The sequence below is a fragment of the Poromitra crassiceps genome (genome assembly GCF_964638095.1).
Source record: "Poromitra crassiceps genome assembly, chromosome: 7".
Taxonomy (NCBI): Eukaryota; Metazoa; Chordata; class Actinopteri; order Beryciformes; family Melamphaidae; genus Poromitra; species Poromitra crassiceps.
This window is the reverse complement of record NC_139628.1, coordinates 6,228,274-6,240,455: the sequence shown is the minus strand read 5'-3', so window position 1 is coordinate 6,240,455 and position 12,182 is coordinate 6,228,274. Positions and strand designations below refer to the sequence as shown.

At 45.8% G+C, this 12,182-nt stretch overlaps 2 protein-coding genes across 2 annotated transcripts in view; both read left to right on the top strand.

Annotated features, from left to right (window-relative positions):
- The first annotated feature begins 211 nt into the window (after positions 1–211).
- On the top strand, positions 212–4,028 carry LOC310780018 (NLR family CARD domain-containing protein 3-like). The gene is made up of 3 exons (XM_083640553.1): positions 212–410; positions 1,091–2,888; positions 2,996–4,028. The coding sequence occupies exons 1-3, from the start codon at positions 329–331 to the stop codon at positions 3,237–3,239; spliced, it is 2,124 nt and encodes a 707-aa protein (XP_083496679.1). The 5' UTR covers positions 212–328; the 3' UTR covers positions 3,240–4,028.
- The window catches only part of LOC310779383 (stonustoxin subunit beta-like), a gene marked incomplete at its 5' end in the record, with an annotated part of 16,355 nt that continues 7,867 nt past the window's right edge, over positions 3,695–12,182 (top strand). Inside the window, 3 exons of the mRNA XM_083639920.1 lie at positions 3,695–3,708; positions 4,507–4,680; positions 5,837–5,883. Coding sequence (XP_083496046.1) covers positions 3,695–3,708; positions 4,507–4,680; positions 5,837–5,883 — 235 coding nt within the window. The remainder of the gene's footprint in view (positions 3,709–4,506; positions 4,681–5,836; positions 5,884–12,182) is intronic.

Sequence of the window (12,182 nt, the reverse complement as noted above, 5' to 3'; positions counted from 1 at the left end):
CATGAAGTATCATCAATCAGCCTTTCAAAACGTTCACAATTTAATTTGCTGAAGATTCTGTGTTTTTTATTTTTGACATTTCTTACAGCTTTCTGCCATTTTATAGTGGATAAAGTTGGTTCTTACAGTTGAATATTTCCTGTGATTTTACCAGGGAGCAACGATGGCGACGGATAAAGAGAAGCTCTTGCAAACGCTGGAGGATTTGAAAGAGGCAGAGTTTGAGAAGTTCAAGTGGTTCCTCCAGCAGGCTGACAGCCTGGGAGGCTTCCCAAAAATCCCAATATGCCGACTGGAGAAGGCAAACAGGCTGGAGACAGTGGATGAGATGGAGCGGACCTACAGCGAAAACATGCTGGTGGTGACCGAGAAGGTTTTAATGAAGATCAACAGGAAGGATCTAATGCAGAGTTAAGTCATGGGAAGATTAAAAAAGGGGACATTTGAAAAAAGATAGAACTCATCTAAACTTATGTCTTATATAAAGTGCAGGCTATCATTGTATCTACTTTTGTTGACCTACATCCAGACAATATATGTGAAGAGAGACAGGCAGCCTTGTGAGAGTATGTGTTCATTGTATTGTATTTGTGTTGATGTAATTTCTATGGATTTTAATAGACAGTTGGTAAATTCTCACTTTAGTCACCTTGTACATGGTGCATCATCACTTTATCCATAATCCCAGTAAAGAACCTCAGGGGTATCAGGGCTTTCATACAATCACTACCAATGTGTGTATTGTCTGAAAGGTTTTCCCCAAAGTAGTTTACATACATGCACATAACAAACAGCAAATGAGAAGTGCAGCTAGCTGCTTGGTTAACATATACGTTTTTGGTGCAACCAGAGCTTTATGGGGATCAGCACAGTGTGGAATCCGATTGGTTGCATGCAAGTCCTGGTTGAGTAATAATAACCGACTCAACAACAGCTACCTTATACCTTACACCAGTCAAGACCTGTTGCCAACCCAGCAGTAATGAGCTGAATAGAGTCTGTTGAGTTGTGAATGTGTAAATTATCAGTAAATGATTGCATTACTCTTTACTTGCCTCTCATTGATTTCCTCTGTTGTTTATTTATTTAGAAACGTCTGCAGAGTGTCAACGTCAACACAAATGGAATATGAAGGAGAACTTTCAGTATGTGTTTGATGGGATTGCTAGAGCAGGAAACCCGACACTTGTGAATCAGAATTACACGGAGCTTGACATGACAGTGGGAGAGAGTGGAGGTGTCAATGATGAACATGAGATCACACAGATTGAAGCAGCATCCAGAAGCCAGAGACCAGAAACACCAATCAAATGTCAAGACATCTTTAAACCCTTACCTGGAAGAGATAAACCAACCAAAACAGTGATGACAAAGGGAGTGGCTGGCATTGGGAAAACAGTCTTAACAAAGAAGTTTACTCTGGACTGGGCTGAAGACAAAGCCAACCAGGATATAGAGTTCACATTTCCATTCACTTTCCGAGAGCTGAACCTGCAGAAAGATAGAGTGTGCAGCTTGGTGGAACTTATTCATCGCTTCTTTCCTGACACCAAAGAAGCAGGAATCTGCAGGTTTGACAAGTTTAACGTTGCGTTAATCTTTGATGGTCTGGATGAGTGTCGACTTCCTCTAGACTTCCAGAACAATGAGATCCTGACTGATGTTACGGAGTCAGCGTCACTGGACGTGCTGCTGACAAACCTCATCAGGGGGAAACTGCTTCCCAAAGCTCGCATATGGATGACCACCCGACCTGCAGCAGCCTATCAGATCCCTTCTGAGTACATTGACGTGGTGACAGAGGTGAGAGGCTTCAATGACCTACAAAAGGAGGAGTACTTCAGGAAGAGATTCAGAGATGAGGAGCAGGCCAACATCATCATCTTCCACATCAAGACTTCACGAACCCTCCACATCATGTGCCACATCCCCGTCTTCTGCTACATGATTGCTAATGTTCTGGAGTCTGTGTTGAAAACCAGTAACAGAGAAGACCTGCCCAAGACCCTGACTGAGATGTACATCCACTTCCTGGTGATTCAGACCAAACGGCAGAACGTCAAGTTTCATGGGAGAACTGAAACAGATTCACAGTGGACGCCAGAGAATAAGGAGATGATTCTCTATCTGGGAAAACTGGCTTTTGAGCAGCTGGAGAAAGGCAACCTGATCTTCTATGAAGAAGACCTGAAAGAGTGTGGCTTTGATATCACAGCAGCTTCACAGTACTCAGGAGTGTTCACCCAGATCTTTAAAGAGGAGCGTGGTGGGTATGGGGACAGAGTGTTCTGCTTTGTCCATCTGAGCCTTCAGGAGTTTCTGGCTGCTGTTCATGTCCTCGTCTCATTCATCAACTCTGGTGTCAATCTGCTGTCAGAACCACAATCAAAATCCTCGTGGTCTCTGAAGGTAGGAGTCTCATCTAAACTAAATGTCCTCTACCAGAGTGCTGTGGACAAGGCCTTACAGAGTCCAAATGGACACCTAGACTTGTTCCTGCGCTTCCTCCTGGGTCTTTCACTGCAGACCAATCAGAATCTCCTACGAGGCCTGCTGAAAAAGACAGGAAGTAGCTCACAGACCAATCAGAAAACAGTCCAGTACATCAAGGAGAAGATAAAGAAGAATCTGTCTCCAGAGAGAAGCATCAATCTGTTCCACTGTCTGAATGAGCTCAATGACCATTCTCTAGTGGAGGAGATCCAACAGTACCTGAGATCAGGAAGTCTCTCCACAGGAAAACTCTCCCCTGCTCATTGGTCGGCTCTGGTCTTTATCTTACTGTCATCTGAAGAAGACCTGGATGTGTTTGACCTGAAGAAATACTCTGCTTCCGAGGAGGCTCTTCTTAGGCTGCTGCCAGTGGTCAAAGCCTCCAATAAATCTGTGTAAGTGCCTAGAAAACCAAATAGATTCATTCAGATATATTGCACCTTATTCATGCAGAATAAAACGTGTTTTCAAAGTTCTTGTTTGTCTTCTAATGCTCCTTCAGGCTGAGTGGCTGTAATCTGTCAGAGAGAAGCTGTGAAGCTCTGGCCTCAGTTCTCAGCTCGCAGTCCTCTAGTCTGAGAGAGCTGGACCTGAGTAACAATGACCTGCAAGATTCAGGAATGAAGCTGCTCTCTGCTGGACTGCAGAGTCCACACTGTCGACTGGAGGTTCTGAGGTCAGATCCATTTACTTTCTTTTTTTTCAATTTAATTGATGTCTCCAAACTAAGGTCTGTTCTGACCTGAACATGAGTTGCAAGCGAGAGAGGGAGGCCTGGCTAACTCCAACATCAAGAGCATTACAGTAATCAAGTCTGCTTGAAATAAAAGCATGAATGAGCTTTTCAAGGTCCCAGAAAGATTAAAAAGGGCTTGACCTTAGATAAAAGCCTCAACTGGAAGAAGCTAGATTTCAGGACAGAGTTAATCAGTTTGTCAAGTTTAAAATCACTGTCCATTTTCACACCCAGGTTGGTTACAGTGAGTCTTACAAATGGTCCTAATGGGCCCAAGTCCATGTGAAGGGAACCACTGGGACCAAACATCAGCACTTCAGTTTTACTGTCATTGAAATTGAAAAAGTTTAAGGCCATCAATGCTTTGATGTCGTTTAGACAGTTCAACAAAGGGTTCATGGAGTTGCATCCATGCATTCCAGGGGCAGGTCAATTTGTGTGTCGTCCGCGTAGCAGTGGAACAAGATGCCATACTTCCTGTATGAATGGACCTGAGGGGAAGTAAATAGAGAGCGAAGAGGATTGGCCCAAGAATTGAACCCTGGGGCACCCCACAGGGGAGGGGTGCTGAGGAGGACTCAGAGTCACCAAGGCTGACAGAAGACAAGTAGGACCTGAACCACTCCAGGGCAGTGCCTTTGATGCCGACACAGTGCTCCAGGCGGGAGCCTGTGTCGAATGCAGCTCTGAGGTCTAAAAGCATAAGAATGGCAGAGTCCCCAGATTCAGTTGCTAAAAAAAGATAATTAAAAACTTATAAAAGTGCAGTTTCAGTGCTGTGAAGGGCTTTAAAACCAGACTGGAATACCACAAGAACGCCATGAGAATCTAAAAAAGATTGTACTTGTGTGAGTACAACTTTCTCTAAATTCTCTGAAAGAAATCTCAACATTTAGCATTGTTTTGTAGTTTATGTGAATTACTTTCCATGAAGATACTTCACTATTTCCTCTACTTGCAGCATCAGTTGCTGAAACCAGAAATAGCAGAAATGATTTCAAAGATTCTGTCAGAAAAGTGGAAAAGTCAAACTGAACCAAATTAAGCCACAGAGCTGATGACTTGCTCAACTATTTTCATTTGAGACAGTACAATTGTGCTTGCTGTGTGTGTGTGTGTGTGTGTGTGTGTGTGTGTGTGTGTGTGTGTGTGTGTGTGTGTGTGTGTGTGTGTGTGTGTGTGCGTGCGTGCGTGCGTGCGTGCATGTGTGTGTATGTGTGTATGCGTGTGTGTGTGTGCGTTCGTGCGCGCACATGTGTGTGTGTGTGTCTGTGTAGGCTGTCAGGCTGTCTGCTCACAGAGGAAGGCTGTGCCTCTCTGGCGTCAGCTCTGAGCTCCAACCCCTCCTATCTGCGAGAGCTGGACCTGAGCTACAATCATCCAGGAGCCTCAGGAGTGAAGCTGCTCTCTGCTGGAATGGAGGATCCACACTGGAGACTGGACTCTCTCAGGTATGGAGAGGCAACATCTGCTAGAAGGCTGAGAGTCACAGACATTTTCTCTGACACAGTGGAGACGAATCTCTCAGCAATGGAGAGACAATGGGCTCTATTCTCCCCCTGGCCTTAAAGTGGCCTTAGGAATAGGCCAGAATGGGTGTTTCGGCCTTAAATACCAGCCTAAAGCGATCTTCCCAACGGGCGTTAATTTTGCGGTTAACGCTTTTCAAAACCAGGCCCTATTAACACCGGGGATGCACCCACGGCGTTATCCTATTTTGCGGACATGTCTTTCCAAACTCAACTCTCAGTTGTGTCTGCATGCTCGTCTGATACAGACTTCTCCCTCTCTCTCTCTTTCACTCACTTGCACTCTCTATCTCACTCACTCTCTCCCTCTCACTCTCAATCACTCTCTCTGCTGCTATCTCACTCTCTCTCTCCCCTCTCTCTCTCACTCCCTCTCTCCCTCTCTCTCTCTGTCTCTCACTCGCTCTCCCCCTCTCTCACTCTCTCTTTCACATCTTTGCCAGTCATCTTCTCTTCCCCTCCTGACTTACATGATCTTTGCTTCTAGGGCTTTTCTGACCGGACTGGAGTCGCTCCGCGGATCGGAGGTTGGAAGGGAAGAATGTGATTGGTTTACTGGAGATCACCAATCCAACACTTCTTGGCATTCTGGCTTTTAGCATCAAGGAAAAATTAGGGAATGCGCGTGACCACGCCCACTTATAGCTCTGCGTCCAGCCATAAATGCAAATTTAAGACCAGGGGGGAAATAGAGCCCAACGTCTGTTAAGGCTGAGAGTTACACACATTTTCTGTGTCACACTGGAGACTGCAGCCAGTGGCAACAATTTGGATATGGGCCGTTGTCATTTTATTTATTTTTTAAATGTATTTTAGTCCCTACCCCTCTCCCTCAAGAGGCTGTGCCTTTTGCCAGGTCACCATTGTAAATACGAATTTGTTCTTAATGACTTACCTGGTTAAATAAAAGGTTAAAAAAATGAAAAAAGCATGGAATCTCTCAGGTATGGAGAGACAGCATCTGCTAGAAGGCTGAGTAAGACACATTTTCTGTCATACTATAAGCTCAGGAATGATGATTATTGTTTGTTTATCAAATATATTGTATTGATCAGACTTTATGTAAATGTTCCCACAGTGTGGACCATGGTGGAGTGCAGATGTTGAAACCAGGTCTGAGGAAGTGTAAGTGTGTGTTTAATTCCCCCAAAATGAAAACATGAAATTCCTATTTAAATAGAAAGGTCAAGTATGTGTCATATATTTATTAAAATCCTACTGTGAACAAAGATGGCTGAAAAATGTTTCTTCATGAAACTGAAGAACTGAAGAACTTAACAAATAATAAACACAACAGACCCTGGCCACACACATTTTAACTATTTATTTATGTCCACATATAAGAAAATGGTACAAGGACACAAATAGTGGTGGTGCAGTAGAGTACATTCACAAAATGGACCAGTGGCATATAGGTCTTCACAATTCAGAACATAATACTCAGTTCTTGGGGATGCTATTTAGAAGAGGGGGGGGGGGGTCACTGGAGTGATTTGGAGTGCTCTGAAATAAAAAGCTGTGACCATTCTCTGATCAAAATATATTTTTCTTTGACAATCCTCAAGTGATTGGAAAAATATGATGATGAAAACAATGTTCACTCAAAATTAGGTAGAGCACATAAACAACTCGACTTGCACTATGAGATAAGAAAGGCCACATCTGGCCATGAAATAAAATATGAAGTTATAGCCGCAAGCGGTAATACCAAGGGTTCAAGCCTTGAACAAATGCTTAAGAAAGAAGAAAAGCACTCGGAAGAATAAGAATAAGAATAATGAACATAACAATAGGGTTTCCAGCCCCAAAGGGCACTGATGCACTGACACGGAGGGACCCAGACTTAACGCCCTTGGTGCATGGTGCACGCCTGTCAGTCTGGCGAGAGGCGCGCCAGCATGGCCCGAGAGTCCAGGTCGAGCCCCAGGAAGGATGCAACCTGCGCTGGGACGAGGCAACTCTTCTGCCAGTTCACTAAAAACCCCAGGGTCTGCAGGTGATCTGTCACCGCCCTGGTATGCTCCACAGCGCGGACCCTCGAGTCCGCCACTATGAGAGCATCGTCGAGACGCAAATCCCACTCAAGCGGAGGGGAGCCAGGGCTGTCTCCACGTACACATTGAAGGTCCGTGTGCTCAAGGACATGCCAAACGGCAGAACTCGTAAGCTTTTCCCAGGAAGGAGATCCTCAGGTATTTCCTGTGGCTCCGAACCACGGGGACATGGAAGAACGCATCTTTCAGATCCATGGAAGTAAGAAATCCTGTGGCTTCAACGAATTGAAAGGCGGGAAGGGAAAGCATTAGGAATGGGAACCTCCCTCAGCGCCAAGCTCCAGAATCGGACGCAAGGAACCGTCCTTCTTGGGTACGGCAAGGTACCTGTGATAGAAACCCCAAGTGCTCCTCCGCCTTGGGGACCGAGCATATCGCCCCCTTAGCGAGCAGCATGGTTGGGGGGAGAATTCGGGGGGAGCAGGGTGTGAGAGGCTGCGCCCACCTGTCACACGGCTAGCTCCGCAAATGCTAGGCATGCCAGGGGAAAGTCCTTCACGCAAACTCCGACTATAGACGCGTCCAGGGGACGCGCCAGGTCGGGCTGGTCCTCTTTTGAGCCAGAGAGCGAAGACGGGTGTCGTACGCCATTGACTGCGGGCTCGCAACGCCACTCGGCGGCCTGAACCGCTGTGGAACACCCTGGAGGCCGCACATAGATCCCATGAAGGCTCCCAGCCAAAGTCGGGCCCTGGGCCCCAACGATGGTGAGCCGGTGTCCGGAGGTGTGGTCTACAGGAGAGCTCCCGACCGATGACAGGAGCACGGTGCCGTCCATGGTGGGCTTGTCCTGGGCACTACAAACCGAGGCCCAGCCGTGGCCATGGGCCAAGGTGAGCTGGGCGTCTTGCGCTGGCAGGGGCGCCCCAAAGAAGGGGGCAAAATTTACCATTTACCGAGGGAATGGGACCCAAGGAGAGCTCCTAACTGAACTCGGGCCCTGGACACCGAGGACGGTGGGCGTGTCCCTAGAGCTACAAGCCGAAGGCTGGCACAGAGCCCAGACCTTGGCGAGCTGACCGGTGGGCTTGACCTGGGTGCTGCAAACAGAGGCCAGGCCGTGGCCATGGACCAAGGTGCGCTGGGTCCCCTGCCAGGTTCCTTGCACTTGCAGGGGGCGGCCCAATGAAGGGAATGGGACCCAAGGAGAGCTCCCAACTGAACCCGGGCCCTGGGCACCGAGGACGGTGGGCTTGTCCTTAGAGCTACAAGCCGAAGCCTGGCACTGAGCTAGAGAGCTGCGCGGGCATGAAATCTCGGCCCGTGACATGCAGACCCGTGCCCGATCCGGCCCGGATGAGTTATGAAATTAATTGGCCCGAGCCTGTTGTGAGGCCCGAAGCCAATATTACGATATAATGACACATCTCTCTCCCTCTCTGTTCCGTGTGCTGCGTCGCCGCGCGGCCGTCCTGCAGCCTCTCTCTGTCTGTCTCTCTATTTGACTCTGTCTGTTCGGGAGCTGTCCACTCGCTGTACACGGACGGACACAGCACACATGGCTTATTTCTCTCTCTCTGTTCGGGACACACATGACACACGTGTGTGTGTTTGAATTAATTGAAATGCTGCTGTTAATCTTATTTTTTTCACTTGCCTTTTTGAGAATGAAGCAGTCATTATTATTGTTGTCATTCATTGTGTTCTTAATGATCTCACTTATTGTGTGTGTGTGTGTGTGTGTGTGTGTGTGTGTGTGTGTGTGTGTGTGTGAGAGAGAGAGAGAGAGAGAGAGAGTGTGTGTGTTTGAAGTAGGCCTACATTTGCTGAAATACAGTTCTTAATGTTATTTTGTTTGAGTTTGCTAGTTCTAGTGCTGCCCCTTTGTACATTGTGGCTGTGGCTGACAAAAGTTAACAATAAATTATGTTATTAGGAATAAGTGTGCCTCCTGCGTAAACTGTGCAGCTGAATAGACTGTATTTTAACGTCGGTCATATGGGGGTACTTGGAGAGCCAACTAATTTCTCAGGGGGTACTTGGTGTAAAAAGGTTGAGAACCACTGGTCTAATTTGTTTCAGTTTAGGGTTCCTTGACATGAAAAAATGTGAGAACAGTATGAGTGTGATAGTATTTGAAAAAGTAATAGTATGTCACAGAATTGCTGCAGTAAATGTTTTATAGTACAGTATTTTCAATAAGAAATTACTGCAAGAGATCAACAACAATCTACACGATAGCTGCTCATTAAGTTGTATCAAAATAAACTTTATAAACCGAAAAAGACACAGATCAAAAACACCTTAAAGGTCCATTCCGTCAATACTCACTCTTACTGACGCCGGTGGCCGTTAGAGTAACTGCAGGCAGCGTGTGAACGAGCTGACGCGCGGGCACCATACTCAGACGTGCACAAGCAGTTGCCTGGCAACAGCAGAGCTGTTGGTTGCTTTGTAACGTTAACTCATAAAAGTCACTTGAAAACGGCAACCTGGACACTTTATTGGTCAGATCAGCCTCGAGATGCCCAGGAAGGATTCTGGATGAATTAGGGGACATTATTGTGGCATGTTTGGCCGTGTTTTGGCTTGCGTTGGCTGCGGTGAAGTGGATACTCACGTTAGCACAAGCCAGGAAATAGCCTGCTCCCCCTGTATGTACGGTACCGTGTAATGCCTGGAGTTGACCAAACTGAACAGTCAAACAATGTACCGTAAGCATAACAGACAGTAGGCTAACGTTAGGCATATTTCCGACTGTGAGATTCATTATCAACACAAGACAGTAACGTTATTAGTGCGGCTGGTGGTAATTTCTATAAATATAGCTAAATCTATTAGTTAGCCGCGTATAGCATCAAGCTAACGTTATGGTTATAATAGGCACTCACCACCGCAGCTAACTGCAGTCAAACAATAATGTTCCATGACCATAAGCATAACGGTAGTAACGTTAGGGTTGCATTAATTCACACAAGACGGTAATGTTAGCAGAGTTTCTGACCAGGTGGTCAGATACTTGTACTACGGAGTGACAATAAAAATCTTGAATCTTGAAAACCCATTAGCAAGCAGCTAACGTTATCTGGTCAAAACCACATTACAGTAGCTACAAGCAGCAAGTTCCCTTCATGAACCGAAAACACAGTCCTGACTCTAGTTTCCCCCCGATGTCGGTCACATTGCTGCTGTCTGGCCAGACGGGCTTCATTAGATAAATATTTATTTATTTAGTGTGGACTTTTTCTGGAGTCTGTGTTGTTGTTTCCTTTTGCTAGCAGCGACGAACGTAACGTTAAAAGCTACTTTAGCCATTTCCTGTTAGCCGTCTAGGACAAGAGGCAAGCTCATGAACGCGCGCAGACGTCACATCCTCTAGCTGTGGCGGGAAATGCTAACCCCTTCGAAACTGAGGTATTTCCATGTATCTTCTGAACGACTGGTCGGAGAGAAACGCCCCTGGTCGCCATTTTTAAGTTATGTCAAGGCGCATTCACTCATTGCCAATAAAAAACACTTTGTGCACATTTATTTCTCGCCAGAACCGACGGAATGGGCCTTTAACGCACACTGCAACATCTGGGTACGTCTCCAACTTATAGTAGATGATAATCAGCTGTGATTGGTCTATTTGCACAACTTCAATCAGCTGTTTCTCAGTAGCAATGAAAAGATACAAGACATATGGCGCTCTATCATCGCAAAGGCGGTAATTTTGCATTAAGGCCCGTTTTGTTTGTTTATTTGTTTATTTGTTTATTTAAAAGGATCCCCATTAGCTGCCGCCAAAACGACCGCTAGTCTTCCTGGGGTCCAAACACAATACACAATACATTACAGCAATAGTAACTGTAGACAGTAAAGTTCAGTAGTAAAATAACATAGTAAAAAATAAGAATTATTAAAATAATAAGAAATAGCAAAATGCAGTGCAATACAGGTGCGTCACAGAGCACCTGTAAAGAGCAGTATATAAAACAAAACAACAACAACAGTTTGGTCAGCTGGTTATGTAGCTGGCCAGCTACATTAGATCAACCTATCTAAAAGACGCTATTCTAAAACATACTATTAAAAGACAGACATAATAGGAACTGAGTAAAGTTGTGTGTTCAAAGTGTGTTTGCTGGTGTTAGTGAGTGCAGATGGGATCTAAGTTTCCGTTTGAAACCAGCCCTCCCATGGATGGAGGAAATGTTTACTGGCAGACAATTCCAGGACATTATCGATCTGTATGTGACTGTTTTCTTCATAAAGTTAGTTTTGGGTCTAGGCAGAGTCAACTGACCTCTGCTCGCCCCTCTGGTGGAGTGTGTGTGAGTACGTGAGCTATAAATTATGCTGTCGAAGAGAAAGCCAGGAGTTTGGGTATTGATAACCTTGTGAAAATGTACAAGTAGGATTGATAAGAGTTTCTGCTCAACAGTGAGCCATGTGAGACGTGTATGCATTTCAGCTACGCTAGCCCTAGGGGAGCACCCAAGGACCAGCCTAGCTGCTTTGTTTTGTGCAACTTGCAATTTTTCAAGAACACCTTTAGCTGCTGATGACCATACCACAGAGCAGTATTCCAAGTGACACAGAACCAATGAGGAAACAATTTGGCGAAGTGCCAATGATGTAACAAATAATGCACATTTCCTGGTAATTTGTGCCAGAATAGCGCTGCGTGCAGCACTGTTTTGGGGCGTGTTGCCCCGCTGCGCTCTGCATCAACTCGGCACAAACGTCCAGATTGGGCGTGTTTAAACCCAAGTGTGATCATGTCCACCCCCGTTAAAAGCCACAGCGTCACGTCTGTGACAGCAGCTTCCTTCTCGCTGAGCAAGCAGAGGGAGGGAGTGAGAGAAAGAAAGAGAGAGGGCGAGAGAGAAAAGAGAGATGGGGAGAGCGAGAGATGGGAAGAGAGAGAGAGGGAGAGAATTGGAGGATGAACAAGTTCAGATTCAATATACATTATATAAACCATTATAAACTAATACAAAATGGTGATAACAAAAATTGGTGCTGATGGAACGATATTCCATTTGAAACACATCAAAGGGCTGAGTTATGCAGTGAATATCTCCCAAAGTAGTTTTGTTCATATAGGCCAGGGGTGGGCAATTATTTTTCATGGGGGGCCACATGAGAAACCCAGATTGTTGCCGGGGGGCGAACAAATATTGTCATGCCGTAACCCATGGGATGGACAACTTTGATGATAGAGAGGACCACAAAAAAATATCCTCGCTACCAGAGGGCCAGATTTTGCTGAGAGCTGGGGGCCGAACGGCGCCGGTGCGAAAAATTTGGGGAATTTGAAGCCAGGTTTAGAGGAATAACTCATTTTAAATTAACAGTAGTGTGATGTCATTATTCAGTCTTAAAGAGCATGGAGCAGGGTAATTCCTTTGCTAAATGTATACTTAACCTTGTCCCTATGTCCAT